The sequence below is a fragment of the Neophocaena asiaeorientalis genome, unplaced genomic scaffold, assembly GCF_003031525.2.
Source record: "Neophocaena asiaeorientalis asiaeorientalis breed wild unplaced genomic scaffold, Neophocaena_asiaeorientalis_V1.1 scaffold202, whole genome shotgun sequence".
NCBI lineage: Eukaryota > Metazoa > Chordata > Mammalia > Artiodactyla > Phocoenidae > Neophocaena > Neophocaena asiaeorientalis.
In genome coordinates, this window is record NW_020172627.1 from 1,051,922 (window position 1) to 1,078,045 (window position 26,124).

A 26,124-nucleotide genomic window follows, 5' to 3' on the forward strand; every position below is an offset into this window, starting at 1 on the left:
GAGTTCCTGAAGTCCCAGAGGAAGACAGACCATTCAGCCTGCTGGTGAGGGCCTCTTTCCCGGTGACTGCAAATTCCCCCCAGCTTATGTTTTCAATCATAAGGAGGTCAGCAGTAAGTTTACCCAGCATTTGTGCTATTATTTTAATCAGCTTTTGAGTATCACCCAACAGTGACACAAAAGAATGCTTTAGCCTTGGCTTGGACTGCTGAGTTGTATTTTTTTTTTTTTTTCTGGCTGACTTTGCTTCCTGACTAAATTTGCTTCAGCTCATATTGGAATTAGCGTGGCCTCCCCAAGTTGGGCCAGTTCCAAGCACAAGGTGCACGGGGAATGGTGCAGGTGCGCGCTGCCTGCTCCCACCTACACGATGAGGTTTCCTGTGCAAGCCTGGGAGTTAGACCCACATGGGCCTCAGGAGGAGGCCAACTGTGTTGGGTTTATCCCCTCTTTGACTCTTCTGCAGAAAAGGGACATGAGCAATTTCGAGTATCTCATGCACCTCAACACGCTGGCCGGGAGGACCTACAACGACTACATGCAGTATCCAGTGTTTCCCTGGGTCCTGGCTGACTATAGCTCGCAGGTACGTGTTCACGTGGGTGCTCTGCAGTGTCCCGTGGCTTTCTGACCCTGACGACCAGAGCACCCGAGGTCACGCGGAGCCTCTGAGACACTGTTCAGTCCACTTGGGTCTGAGGGCTGCTCTGGTCTCAGCCCCTCACCTGGGAAGAGGCCTCTGGAGTCTGGCTGCCTGATTCCCTGTCCCAGCCCCACTTGGGGGATGACCCACATGACTAGGACAGTAGTTAACATGCGCCCCCAAGGACTTCCTGGCTCACTCGCTACTGTGAAGGCAAGAGGTACTCATCTGCTGAGATACTGCCATGGACCAACACTGGTCCATCAAGAGAAGAGGGCCATGAAATGTGTTCCTAGAACCAACATGTAGAAAGAGAGAGAGGGAGGGAGGGAGGGTGAGAGAGAAGAGGAGAGAGCAAGAGAGAGAGAGAGAGGGAAGGAGGGTGAGAGAGAAGAGGAGAGAGCAAGAGAGAGACAGAGATACGCAGACCCAGCGAGAACAAACTCCTCCCCCGTAACCTGACTTCAGTAACTGAGATGATGGTATGTGGACACCACCCCGGATCTAGACCGGGACATGTAGCCATAAGGGAGGTCAGTGGCAACACCAGATCATCTGCTGTTCTGACCTCTGTCCCAGGACCTCAGCAGGCAGGGGAGGGAGGAGCAGGAAAGCTGACACAGCTGGACCGAGGTGACGTCAGTGGGGGACGAGCAGGCTATGGAGCAGTGTCCTGACCACCTAGGATCTGGACATCAGGAGGCGTGTTGGGCTGTGTATGTACAGGGCAGAGGTGTCTGGGTCCTGGTTCAGATCAGCCTAGCCAGTCCTGCCTCGAGCTGTTTAGATGGCTGACCCCCAGAATTTGGAAAAGGGACCTCAGTTTTTTGTGAGCTCCCATCCGCACGTGAGACACTTAACACAGCAAACCTTTTCTCACCAGCCACACGTTGCTTCTTATCGCACTAGAGATCGTCTGAGGCCCAGGTATTTCAAAACCGAACCTTGCCAATCCCAGCTTCAACTCACATGTTGCTAAGTGGTGGGTCGCCAGCCCCTTTTATTTAACCCATACCCTGTATTAAAATTTTGATTACTTAACAGTGTTCAAAAATTGGGAGATTTCTCCTAAAAAGCTGGTTTTCCAATGTCTTTTGGCGAATCCAGAGATCTGGCAACTATGAAGCCCCATTCTGCCCTGGCAAAGTCAGCTGTAGCTGAGTGTGGGGTCTCCACAGTGCCATGACTCACGGGGGTCTCAGGAGTGCCCGCTTCACTGCCGCCCGCACCTGGCTGTGACAGGTGAGGGATGGTGGCAGACCCTGCCTCCCCAGGAGAACTGTGGTGATTCACTGCTAGTGGAAAGGAGGAAGGGTGTAAAGAAACACCTCCTTCTGTAAGGACATGCAAACCCCAAGGACACCCAGCCCTGAAAACTCTTCAGGGCTCCACCGTTGTGTATTCCAAGGGTAGGGGCAGGGTCACCATTACTGCTTTCATCACCCGGAAGGGAGTGCGCCTTCAGAAACACGAGGCCCTTGCTCTCATTTCCTCCCCAAACGGATGACTTCTAAATTCCTAGAAAATCAGTGTGATTCTAAGCAAGAACCCTGAACTATGGAAGCAAACTGCTCTGTGAGGGCAGGAGCCAAGTGTCCATTGACAACAGGAATTCTTTTGAAAGTCTCTTGGGTAACTGGTGGCTATGTTCTGATTTGGGTCAACTTGGAACAGTTCAGTGTGAACTCAATCTTCCCCTCCTCTCATTTTCTATCTCTCCCTTATTAAGTCTTTGTGGATCACTGGTTGTGGGGCCATAAAACCCTACCAGGCCTGCTAATCACCAGAGGAGGGGGTCAGACCAAACGGCAATGAACCAATAAAGAGAACCATAAAACTAAAGAGCGTGGCTCCGGCAGTCTCGCTGGGGCACAAGAGGGTCCAGGGGAGTTAACTCCAGTTGCCCATCTGCCTTCTAGACATTGAACTTGATGAATCCCAAGACTTTCCGGGATCTTTCGAAGCCCATGGGGGCTCAGACCAAGGAAAGGAAGCTGAAATTCATCCAGAGGTTTAAAGAAGTTGAGAAGACTGAAGGTGGGTAGATCCCAGCTTGATTTTTTTCTGCAATGCTCTTCATCTGAATGCCTTGCAGTGAGAGTTTGTAACGATTTGGGTGTCATCTAGCCTACAGACAATTACGTTTGGATAGAGAGCCCTCGAATTCAGTGGTCTGCACCCTGGTTGCATGTGAGAATCACCTGGGGAGCTTGTTAAAAATACTGATGTCTAGGCCTCACCTCTAAAAATTCTGATTTGAATAAGTCCACGGTGGGGTGCAGCCTGAGTGATCCCAACATGAAATCAGGACTGAGAACTATGGTGCTAAGAGCTAACACCTCCATTCCCAGAGGCAGGCAAAGGCAAGGAAGTGACATCCGTTCAGCACTTCTGTATGCCAGGTGCAGGCCAGCCTGCGTTCATACACACACAATGGTCCTTTTTAAAGAGAAGGAAATTGGAACTCAGTTTAAGCAGCTCACTCAAGGTTATAGCCTCTAAATGGCAGATCCTGCATTTGTCTGGCTCTAGAACCTAGCTCCCAAATGCTGTCATCTGCACATCCCCTTTACAGTTTTTTGCCACCTTCACATGCCAGCTGTCCTCTTAGTGCCTTACTGTTTTTCTTTAGGTCTATTCCCTTCTTAAACTTCAATGGATGTATTTTAAAGAGAAAATTTTCTATCATATATTTGATGTCCGCTCTATTGGTTTTCTCAAACACTTTGAAATAAACATAGCACTACTACAGGAAGGAACATCCAGCCACGAACCATGTAAGCTTACCTCAAGAACCAGAGGCGGCACATTTCGGAAGGCTGTCTCGGCCCCGAGGCCCTGCCTTTGGTGAGCAGGTTCTCAGCAGGCTGAGGAGCTCCTCTGCATCCCACACCACCCTGGAGGCCCCTGGCCTCTGCCCAGGATCCCCACTGTGTGCAGGGCTGGCACTCAGACTTGTTGGGGGAGATGGGAGGAGATGGGAGGGGTGGGGAGGCCCTCCTTGCCCTGCTTATCTCCTCCTGAGGCTAAAATTCAACCTACATGACCCATCTCAGTCCCCCCCACCTGCCCCCAAGTGCTGTTCCTCTGGCTCCACCAGGCGCTGCTGGAACCCTCCCAGAGAGGCAGGCCAGAGGAGCATCAGCTCTCGCCAGCTGTGTCCCAGGCAGGGCCCACTTTGGTACCATTCTCTCCCATACTAACCTGGGTGTGCACTGGAGTCACACGTTGAGTTTGGGCCCTTGCACAAGTACATCCAGCAACCTCCCAAACACCTCTGATTTAGAGAACTCGCACAGCACCGGGAGGGCTGAGGGCCGGGTGCGGCACTGCGGCGAGATGGCAGAGCCGACGTTCGGAGGAGCCCGTGCCGCCAGCCGGCTCTGCCACTTGCTGGCGATGGAAGCGAGTCTCCGACTCGCTCTGGCTTCTTCACCGGTGAAACGGGGATAATGAATAGCTCTGACTCATAGGGTGGCTGTGTGGACTCAGGGAGGGTGTGACGGAGGACACACAGCACGCACGAGGTCCACGAGTAGCAGCATGGCGATTATTCTCTGCTGGAATGGCCCGGCCAGAGCGCGGTCTCTGCCTCAGCATTCCAGCTCCGTCATACCCTGGATGGAGCAAAACGGGGAAGTGTATGCCTCTGCCATCCACGCCCCTCTGGGAATGAGGATACCTGAGTTCTCACTCATCCGGGGGTGTCCCTGCATTAACGAGCCCCCCTTTGTCACACGGGGACTTTTATTCTAAAAGAGGCCAGGAGAGAATGCTGCTGAGGGGACTGTAGGCACCTGAGGCCTCTCTAGGTGCCCTGAGTCAGAAGAGCAGAGCTCTGCCTCTCCGTGGACCCTCAGCACAGCCTCCTCATAGCCTGGCTCTGCCACCTTCCTGAGGGCAGACCCCTGGGGGCTTGGCCAGTGCAACTGAGGGTCTTGAATGTGCCTTTCACCCCTGGTGAAAATTTGGCTGTTGGCCAAATTATACTCAGTTTTGTGTGCAGAACACCTAGGCTCCAGTGCCCGCGGGAGCTCTCTTAAGCAGGGCTCATGTTGGCTGTTCTCGAGATAGCCTGCGTGTCTCCCGCCTGCCCCATGGGTGGGGACGCCACCCCAGGCATGTCCTTTTCATTGCAGGAGACATGACCGTCCAGTGCCACTACTGCACTCACTACTCCTCGGCCATCATTGTTGCCTCCTACCTGGTCCGGATGCCTCCCTTCACCCAGGCCTTCTGCTCTCTGCAGGTGAGCTTCCCTGCTCCCCTACACACACACACACACACACACACACACACACACACACACACACAGACACACACACACGCAGGCACGCGCACGCACACACAAAGCTATCTCCCAAAGATTAAGAGCTAGGCTTGGACGAGGCAGGGACCCCCGCTGCTAGAAATCCAGTCTTGAGCCAGCGATTCCCACTTGACCCTGTGGCTCCAGGATTCCGGGCCATCCAGCCAAGGCAAGCTGCACTTCACAGATATACCTGCATGTCTGCCCAACAGTCTTGCAAAAAGGCTCTAAAAACTAAGGAATGAGATATGAGGAAAAAAATACTTAACATAAATAGATTTTAGTGGAAAAGGAAAAACAGGAAGCTTGATGACTTCCTTGAAGGTAGGTGGTCAAAGCCTAGAAAAATAAACACGAAGGAAGAATGAAAAGAATATCACTTGTGACATCAGCATGCATAAAGCTATGCTAAGTACAAGTCTGAAGGCTTAAAAGTACAAACAAAATATTTTAATACTGAAGTGAACAGCTACACTAGAGAAAGAAACTAACCAATTTGCCTACCCATGAACTAACTGACCATCATGCCGGCTTAGGGTTGCCAGATTCCACAAAGAAAAATACAGGATGCCCAGGTAAATTTGAATTTCAGATAAACAATGATTTATACTAAAAAGTTATTTGTTGTTTCTCTGAAATTCAGATTTACCTGGGCATCCTGTGTTTTGTCTGGCAGCCCAATACAATGTGAAAGTAGGCGAGTCTGACCCTCAGTGGATGGTGGTGTCCAAGGCACATGGGGTTGTTGGGACAGAGTTCCTCCTGGGCGGCTGATAAGTTGTTTTCTCTCTTCTGCCCTGACTGTATCACTGTAGTCTTGCTTCAGGGTTATTCAGGGGCACAGGTTTTGACTAGGGAGAGCCGTTGGGTAGCCCAGCTGCAGACAGCTGGCTCAGCCAACTCCAAAGTGAGCACAGCACGGGGCCCAAGTTTAGGGCCTGTCTTGATTGAGGCCTTGCAAGGTTCCTACGGAGAGGAAGGCATGACCACAGTGGGCTAACAGGCTGCTGAACTTGCAGGGACTCACTCTGACAGCCAAGCGTCACCAAAGGAAGAATTTGAGTGTCCCAGGAATTGTGTGTTTTCGTCTGACTTCACCAGCAAGGTCGCTCCTTATGGTCACTCACATGACCTTGACCCCAACACCAAAAGCCATTCTGGGTCAGCACTGAAGCCATCTCCTGAGCCCTGGGCAGGAACGGGTAGGCAAGGTCAAGGTGCTGTCTCCAGTTAGGAGCAAAATCCCTCCCGTTTTCTGATTCTTGGCACAGTCCTCTCTCTCCTTGAAGGCATGGATCATCTAGACATTCTATAACCCCTGTCCCTGGAAATTCACTCAAAAATAACAAGTGTGCTTCCCTGGAGCCTTTCTCAGGCAACAAGCATTTTAAGTGAGTTTGGTTTGGAGAACAAAGGCCCCTGAGCTGTGCCCCATGCCAGGAATCCCGTCCAGCTGTTCCGCATCAGCCCACAAGGAGTGACAGTCCCGCTGACGGTGATGGTGATGCCTCCCGTGACGGCTTCCCATCCAGGGAGTTCTGGGAGCTTGAAAAGTTTTCCCTTGCCCTTTCAGTCTCACGAATTATAGCCCCGTCTCTACCTGTTACTAAGGGTCCTCTCTGTTACGAACGAGGAGGCAGACTGAAATAGAAACCGCAAACTGTGAGATTTACATCCCAGCTCTACCACTTAATAGACACAAAATGCTCTGCATGTTATTGTACTCTGGAAATGAGGGTTAATTATACACATCTCACCGGGCCGTTGAAATTAAAGGGGGAAATGTGGGTAAAGCCCCTAGCTCAGGGCTGATGCTGGGAAGGTGATCAGTCATTGTTCTTCCCTCCTTCCTCCCGCCATCAGCCAGATCTCTTCTGAGCAGGCTTGAACTGGTGCAAGCTGCTCCTCTTTGGTTTAAAGTAATTCAAGACATTCTGGACTGCCTCAAAGCATTCCAAATGGCATGAGCCAGATGAAACAGGTGTGCTGCAAACCTATTGGGTTAAGGCCACTTTGAAGCTAGTCACAATGAGTCGGAGCTTTTCTTAGCCAGGTTGGTCCAATGGTGACCAGCCCAAACTGGTTTGAGATAGTTTAAACCAGTGTGAGATGGTCAAAGGCACTTTTATCTTCTTTTACGTGCCACAAATGCAGTCATATTAGCTTGAGTTCTTTTGACTCCCTTGCTGAAGTCTGATGCGACTCCTGGTTTTTCTGGGTGCAAATCTATCAGTGGCACATTGGCTCATCCGAGTTGAAATCTCCACGGTGCTTCTGAATTGGTTTTGCCTTCCTACTTTTAGCTGCCTCTTCTAGTGGGTCACAACTGGTCCAAGCCTTTGGAACGAGCAGAAGAACCAACCATCTTCTGCTTTTCCCTTAGCATAAAAGCTGAATTTTAGTCTCAGGGGAATGTGTACAACAGTTACATCTGGGAGGAATGTGCTTGCCTCCCCTTTGGGAGTCCTGGGGCCTGTGCAGACCTCCTTAGGAACATTCTGGCATCTTCCTGGAGTCAGGCTTTTCCCTCCATCCCACTCTGCCTCCTCGGAGGCAGACTCATTTCTTCTCAAGGGACCTTTGCTTCACACCCTGTGTGGTGACAAGGAAAGGAGCCTCACTACATTCTCAGCAGCCCGAGACTTCCAGCCGCCAACCCCCGCCTGGATCATGGAGTGGAGAAGAATAGGAAAGGTGGAGAGGAGCAGAAGCCAGGCAGCGAGGCCTTTCTCACTTACCTGAGAGCAGGGACGTGCGAATGGCCAGTGTTTCCAGAGCTGGTGTACCTATAAGAGTCAGCATAAGGAAGTGCGTGCTCTTCCGTTCTGTATTAAACAAACTCTGCCTCTTGGCTGTTACGTGACTAATCCAGAGTGACATGCTCACTCCACGGCTCAGCTGGGATGGCCTTGGTGTGGAGAGATGGTGCCTGTGAGTTCACCCCGTGTGGTCTGAACGCAGGTACAGCCTTCTTTGGGCTGTGGCCTGTCCACAGGGCACGGTGCAGAGGGACGTGGACAGCCTAAGAATTGCAGTGTGACATGTTCCAGTTCCTAGGTATAAGGTTTCCTTTATTCTCTTCACGTTTAAATCTTATAAGGCTGGTCTTAGAATTGATGTCTACCTCTACTGTTGCTGTGTTTGTTTTTCTGCCTCAAATCTGTTATTACAGTGATAGCCTCTTACAGTCCAGAAAGTGTGGTATACAGACAGTGTGACCTGAGCAGGTGGACATGCCGGCAGTGTGACCCGGGCACAGGTCGGTTATGTGCCCTGTTATCCCCATCCTTGGGGTGTGAGACCACTGTCTGCCGAGCTGGGGGCTTGCCTCCCAGGATGCTGTGATTCTCGGGAATCTCGCCTACTGGGAGCCAGTGTCTGTGAGCCTTCAGTCAGTTGAGCAACCAGAGGCCACATCAGGCTGGGGCCACGGCCCAGGCCCCTGTTTCCACCCTGGCGAGAGCACCAGTTGCTCTCAGGCCTGAGCTGGGACCCAGCCTAGGCGGGGCAGAGCAAGGCAGCCAGCGCCGCAGCGAGGGCACAGTTCCTCTGCTGCTGTATTGAGTAAGAAACTGAAATCACGTGCTGTGTTAAGTCACGGCCCGTGTGAAGTCAGCTGTTACCAGCAGTGGGGAAGGGTTTCTGCGCCACAACTGCAGAGAGAAGCAAGGGCCGTGGGCAGCACTTGGCCCACCACAGGCCATCCACGTAGGGGCTCCGTGGGTGCCAGCCCCGCGTGGAGTTGTGTCCATGATAAAGGTGTAACTGTTATTACACTGACTCAAGGGGGGGAGTGTTCGAAAAGGCACATGACAGAGTTGGCAGACCTGGCACAAAGTCCTGGCGCTAGAACTTTCTCACTGGTGGTGTTGAGTACCCGAGCCTCCGTTCCTCCTCCTTTGACCCCTGACTCAGTGGGTGATGAGAGCTAAGTGAGACTCAGCGCTGAGATCCAGCATGAGAACTATTTGCTGTTGCCGTGCGCTCCATAGGTGTGCACATTCCTCCCTTCAGCGTAGGCAGTGCCTTTTTCAAAAGGCCACATCCTACAGGAAGGAAAGCTAACAGCTGCTTGGGGTCAGCCCGCCCTTAGTGGAGAGAGAGCAAGACAGACAAGGCAGCTGAACTGGTGCATCAGCTTCCCAAATCCACGTCGGACCGGCAGCTCGCTGAGGGGGACGCCCAAGCCCGAGGAAGCCCGCACTGGCCCCTTTACCTCCTTGGTGGTGGTGTTGCCTCAAAACTGCCCTGAAGAACCTAGGGGTAAGATGGGAATAAAGACACAGACCTACTAGAGCATGGACTTGAGGATATGGGGAGGGGGAAGGGTAAGCTGGGACAAAGCGAGAGAGTGGCATGGACATATATACACGACCAAACGTAAAATACCTGACCACCCACACGCTACTTCCCTCCTGCCCCATCCCAGGACCCTGCCCCTCCTCACTTCCCCTCGTACCTCCCTTCTACTTCTAATAACTTCCACATCCTTCTTTTTCTTCTTTTGAGCCCATAGTTACCTTCCCCATGCACGCTGAGATCAGGACCCAAGCCTAGGGTCGCTCCTGAGGTCATGGTCTGCGAAGGGGAGGGAGGCAGCGGCTGGGCTCATTCAGTACCTCTTCCCGTGTGCCTGGCTCCAGCTGAGACATCACACACACGCACGCTCGCCCACGCTCTCTCACATGCGTGTACACTCACACTCATTACATTGTTCACACCCACAGCAGTCATCCAAAGTTTGCAGAGGAGGGCATGGGACATTAAAGGGACTAAGAGCCTTCCCGGAGTCCACGCTGCAAGTGGCGCTGAAATGCCCTCCCAAGTCCTCTTGGTTTTAAAGCTACGATGCTCTCTGCTCGCCCTGCACGCTGCCTCTTTGATGGACAAGCGACAGCCGCTTAGGTCAACTGATATACTGACAGGGTCCTGTCAGTGAATTATTTACGTGGGATACTTTTAAATTACTGGAAAGGATATGAGAAGGGGTCATCAGGCTGCTCATAAAACCAGTCGCGTTATTTAGGTGTGGTGGTGGGTTGATTTGGGTCAGTCCCACTGAAAGAAGAATAGACTTTCCAGCACATGTTATCAAAACATCTATGTTAAGTTGTCCTGGAGCACATGCAGTTACTGGACTTCCTGTGGGTGTGGGTCAAGAACTGAATTTTTCTTCAACATAGTTTCCCTCCCCTGTTGGAGAGGGGTTTAAGAGTGTTACCACCGAAATGCCTATCCAGGAACACACGTGCACATAGACTCTGTGTCCTTGTGCAAAAGGAATAACACCTTAGATATAGAAACTCCTTTCAAGGTGTTACCAGTTTTAATCAATGCGCCATAATCCATGAACTTTACTCTGATTTTAACCCCTGTCAATCTTCAGCAACAGTCCTTGTTGGCCACTTCTTCCCTCATTATTTTGCTTTTAATTTTGATTCACCTCTTAGTAAAATTGAGCACCTCTTAAAGGATTTTGAGGAAAGATATCTAGGATTATATTGTTTATGAGCCCTTCAATATTCAGAATATCTTTCTGGTGTCTTTACATACAAGTGATGTCAGCTGGGCCTAAAATCTGAAGACTGTTACCTTTTGCTTCAGAAACCTCCAGACTTAGCTGCCTTGTCTTTTGGCTTTAATGTCACCTGGGAAAAGTCTTCTGCCAGTAAGAGGTAGCTCCTTTGTTGATAATAGTGGCCTTGCTATTACTTTTTTCGGTCTGTTTGGATACATGTAGGATTCATTATTCTTGATATTCAGGAGTATCGGCGGAATCGATCTAGGAGCAGATCTTGGCCCAGTAATTCTCTCTGGTCACTTCGTTTCCATCCAACCTCTAGACCTAGTTTTGTTGTTGCTTTATTTTGTTTCAGACTTTCCTTATGGAGATACTCTGTAAACCCTGATTGTGCTTCTCTGCCTCACTCCTTCTCTCCCTTTCTTTCTTCTATCATCTCTTCTTTTCCTCCTTCCTTCGTTTCCTGAGAATCAAGTTCTGGTGGGACTTCTCGCTGGCAGCCACCAGAGTTTGTGTCAGCCCACAGACTTACAATACGAGTTACAAAGCAGCTCCACTTTTCCTTCCAGGGAATTTGGCATTTCTTTTGTATTGCAGAAGTGAGCAAACCCACTAATTTTGAAACAAATGTATGCAAATACATTTATTAATATAGGAAATAGGAAAATCAGTTATTGCTTCCTTTATAAATAATACAGGCTTAAGTTTTAAAGATATTACTTTTTGCTAAAATGTATTAGACAGCTGTGGAAAAAATAACATTTTTCTTTGTGGTAATATCTTTAACCAGATTTGTAGCACTAACAATATTTCCTATGTATATATTATTTTTATTTAATACAGGTAATCTTTTTATTACCAAATCATATTGTTTCTCAGGGGATTACCATCAGCACTCATAAAAGCTGCAAAAGGGAAGCAGGACGACGAGAAGGCATCAATCTCCCGCAGACGGAAGGCGTCGGCTGCAGACTAAACATGCAAAGCTCCTAATACATTTCAATGAGCGACTTGTTAGGGGCAGATTTATTTAGAATCACTCCCCCCTCATTTTGTTTCCATTTCAATTTGAATCTGATGGTGGGCGTCCTCCCCTAATTTTAACCAAGAGCAAAGCCATCTTGGAGAAAAGCCACATCTTTAAGCTGAGCAAGAACTGTGTTTGGTTGCAAACCCAGGAGTTACTGGGTTTCTTGGTGTCCCTGACCCTGTGCAGAGAATGACTCATGGGTTTCACTGGATCCTCACATCTGACTCAGAAAATTGACCAGCCTGCCAGGATGCCACGGTGTGGCCTCCCTCAGGTGTGTGGCAGGTTCTTCCTTCTCAGAAAGAGCTGAGTCCCCTTGGCCACACATAATAGATCATATGCCCCAGGACCAGGATTCCCCCCCCCCAGGTAACCGGCATGAGGGCAAAGCATGCCCTTTAGAGTTGCATCCATGGGTTTTGACCCCAGTTCTGCCATCCATTTCTTTTGGAAAAATTAATAAACTTTGAGAAGCCTCAGTTTCCTGGCCTACAAAATGGAAATACCAATTCCTTCCTGATGCACCTTCTGTGAGGACAAAGAGTATCTCTGCGTGTTTAAAGTGCTAGCGTATTCTTTACCCTTCATCCGCTGCTGCCGATGGGAAATCTCGGGCCCCTGAAGATTGAAGGGAGCTGGTGGGGCGGAGGACGGTGCTGGCATTCTGGGTTCTCCGCCTTTGTTCTTGGGGCCACATGTGCATTCTGCAGAGGGTGGCAGAAAGAAGGCAAGTTCTGGCTGTACAAAAAAGGCCCGGTTTCTATGGGGACAAGTGAACTATTGAATTCCAGGGAAGAGGTGTCCCTTGGGCGTCCCTAAACCTAAGCAGACAGACCCATATCCCAGTTTCAGAAACTCTTTTCTGAAGTCCCTCTGCCTATAGCGTCTTCAGTTCTCCAACGGGCACCTCTCTGCCTCCTCCCAACCCTCAAGATCCCCTGATGAATAAGGGTAGCGTCAGCTGAAGAGATTTAACAATTCAGATGAGAGGAGCAGAGAATCCAAAGAAAGAATTTGCCTTAAGTCTAAACTGGTCCAATCCCAGCTGCCAAGCTCGGGACTGCATCGAGCCACCTGTGGAAATGGGCGTTGGGAACAAGGCTGGCCTTGCTGGGTGCTGCAGGCAGCACCATATGCCTCCAGTTCTCCATCCTCAGACCTGTTCTTGCTTGTCAAGGCTGCTATGTTCTGTGCCACCAGGGCCCTGGCCTGACCTGCTTTCCTCGCAAGGTCTTTGCTCAGAACATTGACGTTTTCTCTGTCACTCGGCTTGCAGATTCACCAGGGGTCGACTTCTCCAGGAAATTTTCCCACACGTAGGATGTCTGACCGACTCCTCATCCTGTAGCTGGTCCTTTGTATCCTGTCTTTATGCCTGATTCAGAGCTGACCCTCGGCAAATATGGGAGATGATCGGGTGCATGACTGTGGTTTCCTGTCTCTGATCTGAACTCCAATTTTCAAACTGGGAAAGCATTGCTCCCTTTATCACAGTGGATCATGCATCCTCCGTGGAAGCTCCTGTTGTAGGGTTCCAGAGAGCGGTTGAGGGAATAGATGCCTGAAGAAACCATCGCACGCATGCATGGACTGACTCACGCACGTGTGTGTGTGGGTGAACGAAAGGTTCTAACGGCAAAACCCGTGCCTCAGGGACAGAGTGGACGAAGGGGGCCCACACTAGTGACGCCTGTGCACCCCGAGTTCTCACCGCATGCGGCTGATCATGTCGCCCCTTTTCTGCTTAGGGTGGAAGCTTTGATGTGGCAGATAGAATGTTCCACAGCATGAAGAAAGCGTGGGAGTCAGCCTCCAGAGAGAACATGAGTGACGTCAGGGAGCTGACCCCGGAGTTCTTCTACCTGCCCGAGTTTCTGACCAACTGCAACGCCGTGGAGTTTGGTGAGTGGAGCCGGGGAGAGGCTGCAGGGGCCGGGCAGCTCGTGGGTCATGAGATCAGTGTCTTTGCCGAGCAGCTAAACACACAGGCCCTCGCCAGACCAATACGGTGGGCAGATTGCCGTGAGGCCTCCACTGGGTGGCGGCACCTGACAAGGAGGTGGGAGCTGAGGAAGGACACAGCCCCAGGGCTGCAGGACCACCAAGCCACGGTCCTACCCACGACCTCCTGTCGAGAGTCCCCAGGCCTCAGTGCAGTGAGGCAGCGAGCAGGGGTCAGGAGCCCTTACTGATAGCCAGGCCTGGCCCTGCCCTGCTGTGTACCTCAGGCGAGCCCCAGCCCCTCTCCGCCCCATTTTCCTCCAACTCCCACAAATGGGTTAGCCTGGGCCCTGTGGACAGGACCCAGAGATCCTGCACCTCCCAGCACAGACTGCTAGGGTGTCCATGGGCAGTGGTATGGGCACCCTTGGTGGTTCCTTCTCTTTCCTGCCCTCCAGGCCCCACTCCAGGGTGAGCCATGCTTTTTTACCTGTTGCTTTAGAGGAGGGACAAAAATTTCAGGAAGCCCCAGTGGGCAGGTCCCCTGGTGACTACATGTACCTTGGGAGCCTCCACTGTAAACATCAGGGTGGCTTGTGGAGGGGGTGTGTGGTCAGAACCCCCAGCAGGGCGTGGCCCTCCCCACCCAGAGGTGTGGGATGGACTCACCCACCCTGAGGAGGGCACTTGTGAACCAGTGCCAGCAGACACCTGGTGCCCTAGAGCTCCCCTTCCTCCTCCAAACAGCACATGTGGGCCTGCACCTTGAGCCAGACCAGGTGTGGGCCCAGGGGAGCACAAGTGAGGAGATCCAGCCCCTGACTCAAGCACCCACCTCTTGTGCAGCGGTCTGCAGACTGAGTACCAGTGGAGCATTCAGAACAGGCCCATGCCCAGGCCTGTCGAGTCTGAGCCCGTGGAACTTGGCGGCCTCGGCAGGGTTCAGATTCTCAGCCGCTTCACGTGCGTCAGGAATGAGAACCTGACAAATGTGAAGGGCAGTTCCCACAAGATGTGACGAGGTCCATGAAAGGAGTAAATCGGGGACGGTGGAAGCTGAGAGGAGGGCTCCCAGCCGACCTGAGGTGAGGGGGCCGCTGGTGGGAGGCACCAGCCCTCCTTGGAGGTGGAGGCTGGCTCTCTGCCGAAAGGGAGGTGCTCAGCAGCAGAAATGACCTGCACAGCAGGGATCATGTGTCCTCAGGAAACCAAGTGGCTATTAAGCACCTACTGCATTCAGGCACTTTTTAGACACTGAGGGTTTAGTGGGTGTCCTGGGGCGGATTGCCCTGAAGGTGTTTATATTCTTTGTGGGGACAGGGGTAGGAGATAGAAAGTATAGACAAAGAAATAAGCTAAATACTCTTCAATGCTGAGAAGTCCTATAAGGAAAGAAGGCAGGAAAATGGTTTGAGGTGACTTAGAGACCCTGTGTTACTGTGGTACCCAGGAAGGAGCTGCCTGAGGAGGTGACAGGTGAGCTGAGGCTGAATGATGAGAAGGGCCAGGCCAGGCCAGTGCTGCAGGCCAGAGAGAGAGGACGTTTTCACCCCAGTTGCACCATGAGGGCTCTGGAGGGTTTCAGCAAGGCTATAGCTTGTGTTTACTGAGCAACCGTCATATGCGTGGAACTATTCTAAACATATTCTGTGTATTTTCTCTTCTAATCCTTGTACCGGCCTGGGAGGTACTGGGTAGGAAAGTGACTCCCCAGGAGGTTAAGTAACTTGCTCAAGGCTGTGTGGCTAATGGGGAGGAGAGAGACGCGGGCTTGAAGCCAGGCTCCTCTTCTTGGTGTCTGGGGAAGGTCCCTCCAAAAACCTCCTATCTTAACTTTAAAGTGGAGAGAAAATGCATAAATGATAGAGTTGAATGAAGAGTCAATAAGACAGTGCGTGCCAAGCACCTAGCATAGTGCCCTAGCATAGCGGTCGGTGCTCAAAATACGATAGCTTTCATTGTTACTGCTATTACCTCCTTATTTAGCACTGTATAAAAAGCACCTGGATGAAAAGGCCTAGCGCAGAGGGGAGGAAGACGCACAGACGATGATGACACAATTATTTTATGCACGGGCACTACCTGGAAGCAAGTAGGGTCTTAGGGAAGCCTGAAGGGGTGGAAGGCTTAGAACCCCAGTAGGAATATTCCAGGCAGAAAGGGTGGGGTCACTCCCCACAGAGGAGGCAGGAAGCAGTGTGGCCTATGCAAGAATCGTAGTACTAGACAGCTCAGTGTTTACACCCCTTGGTTCCTAGCCCAGTTTGGGCTCCCATTTATCCAAAGCCTTGCTCTTTCTCACCCCATTCAGGCTGCATGCAGGACGGGACAGCACTGGGGGACGTGCAACTCCCTCCCTGGGCTGATGGGGACCCACGGAAATTCATCAGCCTGCATAGACAAGTGAGTTGAGTGGGGTCATGGCAGAGTCCCTGGTATCCTGAATGAGGACCTCAGGGTGCCTTCAGTGTTCATTGAGACTTTCTGCCCGAGTGGATGGCTGTGATCAGCACTTCTGAGGCTCTTATGTCTGGAGGGCCCAGAGAAGAAGCTGGGTCCCGTGCCCCGGATTGGCAGGAGAAGGCTTGGGTTCTGGGCTCTTTTAAGAGCTCCATTAGGCTTTGCCCTTGTGCCAATTTGTTTTGGGACTCATGGGGGAAGCAAATTCAGATTCTTGTTGGATGGAGGGCAAGTCAGTGCCCTTAGCCAACTCTACACACAGGGCCAAGCCCTGGGTATAGGTCAGTATAGGTCAGGGGGCTGGAGGCTCCAAGGGTCTCCCACTGGCCAAAAGATTTGCCAGGACTGGGGAGGACTTGACTTATTGTGCAGAAAGGCTGATGTGGGTAGAGGCCAGAGGCCATTTGGGGTCACGTATCCTGGATCAAATACCTGAGTTAGCATAAACACATGACAGTCTGTTGAGCATCAACATCATTAGTCATCAGGGAAACATACACTAAAACCACGAGATGCTACTACACATTCACAAGAATGGCTAAAATTTAAAGTACTGCTAAAACCAAGAGTTAAGCAAGGATGTGGAGCAAGCAGAATTCATCATGCATAGCTGGTGGGGAAAAAATGGTATAGCCACTTTGGAAAAGAGCTTGGTCATTTCTTATGAAGTTGAAGATGCTTTTGCCATATTGCCCAGCAATTCCACTTGTAGGTGTTTACCCAAGAGAAACGGAAACTTGTCCACAGAAAGATGTGTACATAAATATTCATCAATTTTATTTATACTAGTCAAAAAGAAAAGACAACCCAAAAGTCTATCACTGGTAAATGGCTAAACAAGTGATACATATAATGGAATATTACTTAGCAACAAAAAGGAACAGATTATAGATACATGAATCAACAGGATGAATCTCAAAAGCATTGTCCTGAGCAAAAGTAGCCCCAACCCAAAGCTCCATATACTGTGGGATTCTATTTTTGTGACTTGTTTGAAAAGGTAAACTGCGGAAGCAGAAAGCAGGTCAAGGGTTCGTCTGGAGTAGGAGATGAGCAAAGAGGAGTAGAAGATAACTTTTTGAGTTGATGTAAATATTCTATATCTTGATTATGGTGTTGGTTACATGACTACATGCATTTTTTAGGACACATTAAACTGTACATTTAGGGCAAATTTTATTGGCAGCAGGCCTGACTAGTAACAGCAAAGCTGTGTCTTTTCCTCTGTCCTTCTCCCTTGGCGAGGAAAAAGTTCTTCCCTGGTTTATCCTTGCCTCTGGGAGTTCGGTAACGGCAGTCGTCACACCTCCTGCGGCATTACCCACGTGTGGCCTTTTCAAAACCACTTTGGCCATGTGCCTCAGAAAATTAACCTGGCCCAGGTGACCTGATTTTCCCAAGCCCAAGTGTAAGTGTGCATGTCCTCCCAGAGGATCGATAAGGGGAGCCCAGACAATTCCAAATGAACATCTTTGGGTTCTGGGGACCAAGCTTTGGAGCTGGGCTCTACTCAGCAGAAACGGGTGCCATCTCCCAGGTGAACTCTGGGACATCAAAACACAGGCCCACATTTCTTCTTTTTTTTGCGGTACGCGGGCCTCTTACTGCTGTGGCCTCTCCCGTTGCGGAGCACAGGCTCTGGACGCGCAGGCTCAGCGGCCACGGCTCACAGGCCCAGCTGCTCCGTGGCATGTGGGATCTTGCCGGACCGGGGCACAAACCCGTGTCCCCTGCATCGGCAGGCGGACTCTCAACCACTGCGCCACCAGGGAAGCCCCCACATTTCTTCTTGCTCAAGGTTATTTTATGGACTGGATAGGCTAGTCAGACCTGTTGTGCCACACTAGCTGGAGGCAGGAATTAGGTGGTCCTCGGATGGACTGCGTGTCTGCTGCTTAGAGCTCAGGCAACCCAGGGAGGCATCACTCATCGTTCCTGTGCTGATCTGGCGTCCTGAACCACATGACCTGTCCTGATCTGGGCAGAGGGCCCATGAGTCCATGAGACACCTGTGTTTTTCATGCTCTTTGGGTTTTGGTTCCAGGCTTTGGAAAGTGACTTTGTCAGTGCCAACCTGCACCACTGGATAGACCTCATCTTTGGGTACAAGCAGCAAGGGTCAGCCGCAGTGGAGGCTGTTAATATCTTCCACCCCTACTTCTACGGTGACAAAATGGACCTCAGCAGCATCAGTGACCCCCTGATCAGAAGCACCATCCTGGGGTTTGTCAGCAACTTTGGACAAGTGCCCAAACAGGTACAGCATGCTGTGGCCTTCGTCTTGCTTTCTCAAAAGAGTGTGTGCGGGGTGAGCTTGGATGGGAGGGAGAGTGAGGAGTAAGCAAGGACTGGAGAGGCAAAACGGTCCTCAGTCATCTCCCTACGCCTTTGATGTCACGGCTTAACCCTCCATTACCATCTGATGTCGATGGAGGTGATGATATCGTTAATAATGATGAAGGCGACATCCATCTGTGGCCCATGTGATAGACTCTACGATAAATACACAGGATATAATTCTTTATATGTGTATCTACCCTGTAGGGTTGTTGTGAAGATCCAAAGAGTTAAGATACCAAGTGCTTGAAAGTGCCCGAAATACGATAAGCCTTCAACAAATGTTAGTTATTCGTGTGATTACCTCACTGAATCCTCTCATAAGCTCTGGGTATGGGGGTTGTACAGATCAGGAAACTGAGGCTCAGAGAGGCTAAATAAATAACTTGCCTACAGTTGCACCATTAGCAGGTGGCGGCGGGGAGATCTCACCCCATCTGTCTGGCTCCAAAGCCTGTGCCACATTGGCCCCATTGTGAGAGCATCCAAATTCTGCCCCAGGGCCCCTGGTGAAATGGTAGGGGTCTCACATGGGCCTGTGGCTCCATCACCTCCATCCGCATCAGGACGGCCCCGTGGTGATGTGAGGCTGCGCCTTTACAATGACATCCTCATGCTTATTTAACTGATCTCAGCCCTCTTCAACTTCAGACTCCCATTTGGTGTAGTGATGTTTTATCCCTGAGCACAGCTATCTGGGTTCAGAAGCACAGCCCCACGGACTGTGGGGTCCCAGCCTGGGCAGTCAGGAACCACACTAGGAAATGAGTGCGTAGACCCAGTCAACTCCAGAACCATCCTGGGCGTCAGCTTTCCCCACATGGAACCATGGGGCTTGGACGGGCTCATCTAATAACATCTCTTCTGTCTGGCCTTATTGTGACATGCCCAGGTTTGCTCAGCTCCTAGGTAAGGGAAACGTGGAAGGGCCTGAGGGTGACTTGGAGAACAGACCGCATATCCAAATGCGGGTTTGGCCAAGGAAGGCTTTGTAGAAAGGAGAGAATTTCAGGAATGAAGGTTGGGTAGCCAAATGGTTTCATTTTTTTAATCTTAAAAATATTATAATACAGTTAAAACAAGTAATTCAAAGTAGCAGTCCACAAGCAAAAATATTTTCACATCAGTGGGATCATGGAAATCACACAATTTAAATTCTGGTTTTGCTTAATGAGATATTATATGAGCTTGTCAAAAATATTTCTAAAAAACATCAGAATTAGAATTAGAATTCCACAAGTGGTCCCAGCCTGAAGACAAGATTAAAATGCTTCAGGACCACGCACTGTTCTATCAAGGGGCTGTGCCTGCAAAAACTATCACAGGGACCCAGCCTGTGGTGCTTTCGTGATTCTGCTGTGAAAGGAGAACATTCTTTAATGCTCACTTAAAAATCATCGTTCTGATTTCTGTTTGTATTGATCACCCACCCAGCTTTTCTAGACAGTCTAGCATCTGATCGAGGATTACAACTGAACCAAGGCTGCTCCGAGACCCCCGGGCTGCCTGCTGAGCCCCACCTCTGCCTGTGCACCCGGCCGAGGCCAGCCCCCCGCATATCATGGCGCCCCATGGATGTTTCCATCTGCGAGCAGAGGACTGTGCTGATGGCTGGAGAAAGCAGCCCGGCACAAGCCCAGTCTGGGAGGGGAGGGCGGGGAGCTGGAGCTGGCCTCAGCTGCACTCGCTGGCCCAGCAGCACTTCATGCTTTGTCGAGTTTGGCATTAGGGACAATTTGACAGCAGAGATCTAAGAAAAATGAAAACAAGAAAGGCTGCTAATGGGGTTTGCCTGTGCTCTTTGGAATAGTTGAGAGGATGCTATTAAAGAATTCTGTGTTGATGCCCAGATGGGTGGGCCTGCAGGGAGTTTGTAAGGAAAAGGGGAAAATATGAGAAAAAGCTCAAGCAAATGAAGAGAGACGTGATCTACGGAGGAAAGGGGATCATTCTGACCCTATGACATGAGAGGCAGCTCTCCCGGGGATCAGGGGCTCTAGCTTGGAGAAGAAGACAGATTTGGCAACCAGGAGGGCTCTCTGCCAGCCCTGCGCCCTGACCTTGAGAAAGTAGAGCCCCAGGCCCCTCACCGGCAACATCCGAAGGTCGAACCAGATGGTTCTGTTTCAGCTCACCTCAGCCCAGGCAGCTCCCAGGGCAGAGGAGCAGCTGCGACTTGCCCGAGGACGACTCCCCTTCTGTCCATCTGTCCTAATGACCCGTGCGGTGCGTGTCTGTCTCCTTGCCTCTGCAGCTCTTTACTAAACCCCACCCGGCCAGGACCACTGCAGGGAAGGCTTCCCCTGGAAAGGACGCCCCCACACCTGTGAGCGTGCCCGGTCACCCACAGCCCTTTCTCTACAGCCTGCCGTCGCTGAGACCCTCCCAGGTCACAGTCAAAGGTGAATACCTGGCCCTGCTTCGTTTGGTGCCCTGTCCCACAGCTGTCCCTTCAGTGACTGGTGTTCCTCTGGAGGTTCAGAGGCACAGGCCCAGGCAGGGGCTTGGGGGCTGATTCTGCATGGCTGTGTCTCCAGGCGTAACGGGAATCTGGGGAGACCTCTGCTCTGGAAGTGTCTGGGACCGCCTCTGTTACACCCTGACTTCTGAAGACCCACCAGTCTGTCTGTCTGAGACATGCACCCCCCTCTCTTTCACGTACAGACACATATATGAACACACACATGGAAACACACACACACCCCCCTCCTCACCTCCAGAGCCAAGTGGGAGGTCCCAGCTTTCCCAAGGGAGGGTTACAGCCCCCGCTTTCGGCACCCGCATTCACTGTTGCTCCTGAGCATCCAGGTGGACCTGCAGCCACTATCCAGGAGCCTGTGCCCTGGGGCAGATGGCCCGGCTATGAGTCCCAGCCCTGCTTCCTAGAGGAGCTGAGTGTGTGTGAAGTCTGATGTCTGTGCCACCCTGGGGCCTGCACTGCTTTGGGGATGTCTCACCACCTGGAATAATTTTCTGGTCCCAAGGAGTATAAGGTCAGGTTTTGGGGGGGTTTTCTTTTGAAATCCAAGAACAGTGTCCTTGGCATCTCCATACAAATACTGCGCACTAACCGATTGCATGACTGGACCTCCACCTCCAGACCTGCTAGAGTTGGTGCGTGGAAGGGGCAGGAAGGGCAGAGCCCCCAGGCTCCTCTGGCTGTGTGCTGTCTTCCCCAGAAGCCTGGGCTCCTCCTCCCTTGGCATCAGCCAGAAAGAGACACTCAAGACCTGCACGGCCACATGCATCTTGTATGTGCTAAGTCTGAGGAGGGACCCGGGGCCAGTGTGTAACGTGGCCCCCGGAGGGAGGCCCAGGAGGGAGGTACCTTGATGAGGAGCGGGTCGCGCCTGGGCAGGCACTTTGCCAAGTCGGGGTTGGCTGCGCATGGCTCCTCTCTGGGCCCAGCTAAAGCGGGTGTTGCCCTTTGACAAGTCGGCTCCGCCGTACTGACTGGGGGGCAGATATGTACCTTTTCTCTCTAGGCTCGGAATCCCCCAAAGGAGCCATCGGCCACATTGTTCCTACGGAGAAGACCATCCTGGCCGTGGAGACGAACAAGATGCTGCTGCCTCCTCACTGGAGCAGGACCTTCAGCTGGGGCTTTGACGACTTCAGCTGCTGCCTGGGCAGCTACGGCTCTGACAAGGTGAGTGCTGCCAGGGCGCAGGGCAGCCCCAGGGCCGCAGCCTCCTTCCGGTTGGGGCAGAGGTGGTAAGGAGACGGGCAAGCCCCAAGCAGCCACGGTCACCCACACCCCTTCCTCCACGTGGCTGTGCCCCCAGCCTGGGACGGTCACCCAGTGTGGGCAGAAAGTCCTGGGGGCTGCTCCGGCCCAGGTCACAGCTTAAACTCAGAAGGGACATACTGAGTATTCGGCTGCCACCAGAAGCGAGCCACCCAGTTGCTCGTCCTCTACCCCTGCTTTAGGCCATCCACTTATGTCTACCTTCTTGATGTAGCCCTGGCTACCTCTGGCCTCGTTTGCTACCCTCGCTCCTCTCCCACCCTATCACGTGGCATGAATTCCCTACCCACCAAGCTTCCTCGCCCCTCCCTAGCCTTCCCCCACCTCCTTCACGAGGCAGCCTGTGAAACTGGTCCGAGATGTCACCCCTTCCTGAAAGCTGACTGCGACTTTCCCAGGCTCACGGGGCGTTTTTGCTGTGTCCCCATAGCCTCCTGCTCCCTTGTCTCTCCCCACCTGCTCCTTGTGTGGTGTGAGCTCTTTGGGGACAGACCTGGACGGCCTGGATTTCGTCACCAGGGCTTGTCACGTCCCTCGGCTCCCACAGCACGCAGGCAGGCAGGCTAGCGGCACCATCCAGCCCTGCCTGCACCCCACCGTCGCCCTGTCCCAGCTCCCTGCCCTGTGCCGGCTCTGGCACCAGTGCTCATCCCACTCGTCTAATCTCCCGCAGATCCTGATGACGTTCGAGAACTTGGCCGCCTGGGGCCGCTGTCTGTGTGCCGTGTGCCCGTCCCCCACAACCATCGTCACCTCTGGGACCAGCGCCGTGGTGTGTGTGTGGGAACTCAGCATGGCCAGAGGTCGCACCACAGGCCTGCACCTCAAGCAGGTACAGTGCCTCTGCAGGTGGGGCGCCTTGGGCAGGTGTGGTGGCTCAGGGCAGGTGTAGTACCTTGGGCAGGTAGGGTGCCTCAGGCAGGTACGGTGCCCTAGCGTGCTCCAGCTCCCGAGCACTGAGAGCCCTGTCTCCCTTGGGAGCAGAGAGCACAGTGAGACACTGAGGGCAGCACATGGCTCTGTGTCATTCAGGGGCACGGTTTCATGCCCTTGGATGGATTTAACAAGTTCACAGGGCCGGTGCCTCCCTGGAGACCCACACCTCGGTGAGAGATGCTGCTTACACGTGAGGGCCAGTGAAACTGGGGTTGTTATTTTTTTTTTTTTTTTGCACTAAGGGTCATGTTTGAACATTTGTCATGGGCACCTTTATGTGAATGGCCTCATTTTACCTCCTCAACAACCCTGTGTCCCCATAGCCTGTGGGATAATATAGGAATCATTATCATCCCTACTTCACTGGTGAAAAACCAGGTGCAAGGAAGTTAAGTGACATGTCCAAGATCATAGAGCCAGAAAATGGAAGACTATCTCAGAACAGGGGTGGTTGCGGCGGAAGCAGAGGGAAGAGACCTGGAGGCAGACAACTCGTCTGGTCTTACCTCGCAAACCACGGCTGCTGGGAATAATAAACGGAGGGTGGAACCGACTGCTTACTTAACTCTGCACATCAACCATAATCCTGGAAAGCAGGTGTTGTTAGTCCCACTTTTAGAGAAGGAAACTGAGGCTCAGAAAGGTCAGGGGTGCCTTTTAATCTAGGTTTGTCTAACTCTGAGTCTGGTGCTTTCCCCTGTGTATGCTTGAACTTGCTGGAGAATATCGCTAGGGGACATTTCCACCTGCAAAATGCAATTCAGGTTTACATCTGTGTTTTAGTGAACCATGTAGCCCCAAAGTAACAAAAACACGTTAACCATACGAGGCTCACCACTGACCAGACTTCCTAAACTCAACCTGTTTCACTGGAACTGATTCTGGGTTTCTCTGGATGCTTTTCTAGTCACTCAAGTCTCCCCAGAGCCTGCCCTTGTCCCCCGGCACCACCCCCAGCACTCGCGTGGTACACAGCGACAGGCACTCAGTAAATGTGAGGTGAAGGAATGAATGTGTCAGTGCTGAGGGAGCTGGTTAATCCTGCAGAGGCGGCGGCATCTGCTGAGAGGCAGCTGTGTAGGTCAAGTGCAGGCTGCCTTCACCCAGACTCTCACGGGAAGTCCTCCCAAGCCAGCCTTGGAGCCCCCTGTCTTTTCACATCTTCACCTTCCTGACCTATGTGAAGAGACTGTGCACTACCATTACGGGTGTGGAGCATCCCCCTCTCCCAGGCATCACTCCGGGGACAGCAGGAGACCCAGCCCAACCCCAAAGCCACCTTGGGGAGCCGGGGAAGTGACCCACCCCCCATCGCCGCTCCAGGGTCCTGTTTAGTGGCGAAGATGCAGCGTAAAAACCCCGGTACTGACAGCATAAAGCGTAATTTATCATCCTCTCCTAGTTATAAATCAAGAGAAAAAGGGTATCCCACAAGCTCTTGTTTCCTAAGCAAAATAAAACACTTTATCATTTACCTACAGAGGCTGACCTGGCCTTGGGGATCCCCCAGATGGGAAGCTGCTCAGAGAGGGAGGTCTGTCCCTGACTTGTAGGCAGAGAAGTCATCATTAAGTAGCTTCATTAACAGTTTAAGTGTTTCATTTCTAAAAATATGACAACATTAAAGACAAATTTCAAAGTTAAACAGTTTTCTATAATCCCTATAAAAGTTCTCATTGTTGCATACTGCCACCCCCAGATATACATATTTATACCATTCTGATCACTGTGTAGATATGTTGATTCTATTTTCACCCAGTGTATCAAATTGTTTCCGCCTTTCTACAGTCTCTGTAATTTACATTTCAATTGTTCCATATTATTCCATCTCCATAAAATTATATTTCAGTTGTTTTATGTCAAGGGACCACAGTTTAATAAACCATTTCTTCTAAAACTAGACAGTTACATAGCTTCCAATTTTAACTATTTTAAATAGTGCTTCAGAAAACATCTTATATAGATTGCTGTTTGCTTCTGATTAATGGTTTCCTTATAGTAGATTTCAAGAAGTAGAATTTCAGCGCAGTGACATAATGCTTTCTATAATGCTTCTGTAGCTTTACAGCGCCACCACAATTAATTAGGAATACCCACCTCACCACAACATATCCAGCGTGGGGAATTATTTTCAGAGGGTTTTATTTTACTTTATTTTATTTATTTTTTGCTACTTGAGTTAGGTATACGGTGATATAGTGGAGTTATTTTAATTGGCCATGGAGAAAGGTATTATTCTGAGAAAACAGAAGAGACAATGGAGAACATTTAAAATTGCTGTCCTCCATCATTTTTTCCCAGGCCTTTCCAGATGGGGAGTGGTGCTGGCTGCCTCCAGGTGCTCTAGTTGCCTGGCTGGTGGGAGGCAACAGCCTTACGTAGGTGGACCGTGCCTGTGCGTGCAGTGGTCCCTCACTCTCCAGCGCCTCCCCTGCAGAAAGCCGGCAGCCCTGGCTCCAGTAACGGACAGCTCACACAGGCTCTGGGCTCACAGCCTCTGTCTCTGAATCCGCAGCACATACACCTGGGTCCCCTGGAGTGCACTCTCTGGAGTGGTCCTATCCCCTGCAGTCAGAACTTAGCCATCAGACATAGTTCGTTCTGGGAGGACCACCAGGAAGCTCCTGTCAAACCCTCTGCTTTCCTCTATTCATTTAGACAGTTTCCACTTCCCTAATATGAACCCAGCCTTCTTCCGTGGGTCACATCCAGAACCTTGCCAGCACCATCTGGTTGATGCCGTGTTAGGATCCATGGAGCACAAATGGGAATCTGTGGCAGAACTTTTAATTGCTATGACCAGGCAAAGTGACAGCTTTGAAAAATGACGCTCAGCCTCATTGACCCAAATGAGTGAGTGGTGGACGGTCCTGGGGGTGGAGATTCACCACTAGCTGAGGCAGGGTAGTCACGTTTTAGAACACCACCTCCGCACTTCTCAGGCTAATTCCAGAGGACAGCAGGCATGTGTGCTCATGACAGCTCTCAGACCAGGCTTAGCTGGCAGCCTCTGGGACAGCTGTGATGGAAACTGTGCCGCTGCCAGCAGCAGTGGGCCTGGGGGTACCAGTGTGCCTGGCAGGCCTCCCCAGTGCCTCAGGAACGTGTCCCCAGGGAGCAAGCCCTCTGGCCAGGTCTGGACACGTAACCATCCATAAGCCAAGCCAGACCCTGCACAGGCCAACCTGAGGGCCAAGAC

At 51.5% G+C, this 26,124-nt stretch overlaps 1 protein-coding gene across 5 annotated transcripts in view; it reads left to right on the forward strand.

Annotated features, from left to right (window-relative positions):
• The window catches only part of WDFY4 (WDFY family member 4), a 271,838-nt gene that overhangs the window by 235,339 nt on the left and 10,375 nt on the right, over positions 1–26,124 (forward strand). For 2 of the 5 annotated variants that reach the window (XM_024739043.1, XM_024739042.1), the window contains 9 exons: positions 467–586; positions 2,563–2,680; positions 4,783–4,892; positions 13,252–13,405; positions 15,756–15,847; positions 17,949–18,161; positions 20,496–20,643; positions 21,706–21,890; positions 22,663–22,821. In XM_024739043.1, the coding sequence (XP_024594811.1) occupies positions 467–586; positions 2,563–2,680; positions 4,783–4,892; positions 13,252–13,405; positions 15,756–15,847; positions 17,949–18,161; positions 20,496–20,643; positions 21,706–21,890; positions 22,663–22,821 (1,299 nt within the window). Of the gene's footprint in view, positions 1–466; positions 587–2,562; positions 2,681–4,782; positions 4,893–11,352; positions 13,207–13,251; positions 13,406–14,290; positions 14,530–15,755; positions 15,848–17,948; positions 18,162–20,495; positions 20,644–21,705; positions 21,891–22,662; positions 22,822–26,124 lie in introns of those variants that run through there. The other 3 variants (XM_024739044.1, XR_003002427.1, XM_024739045.1) reach the window with 3 other exon arrangements.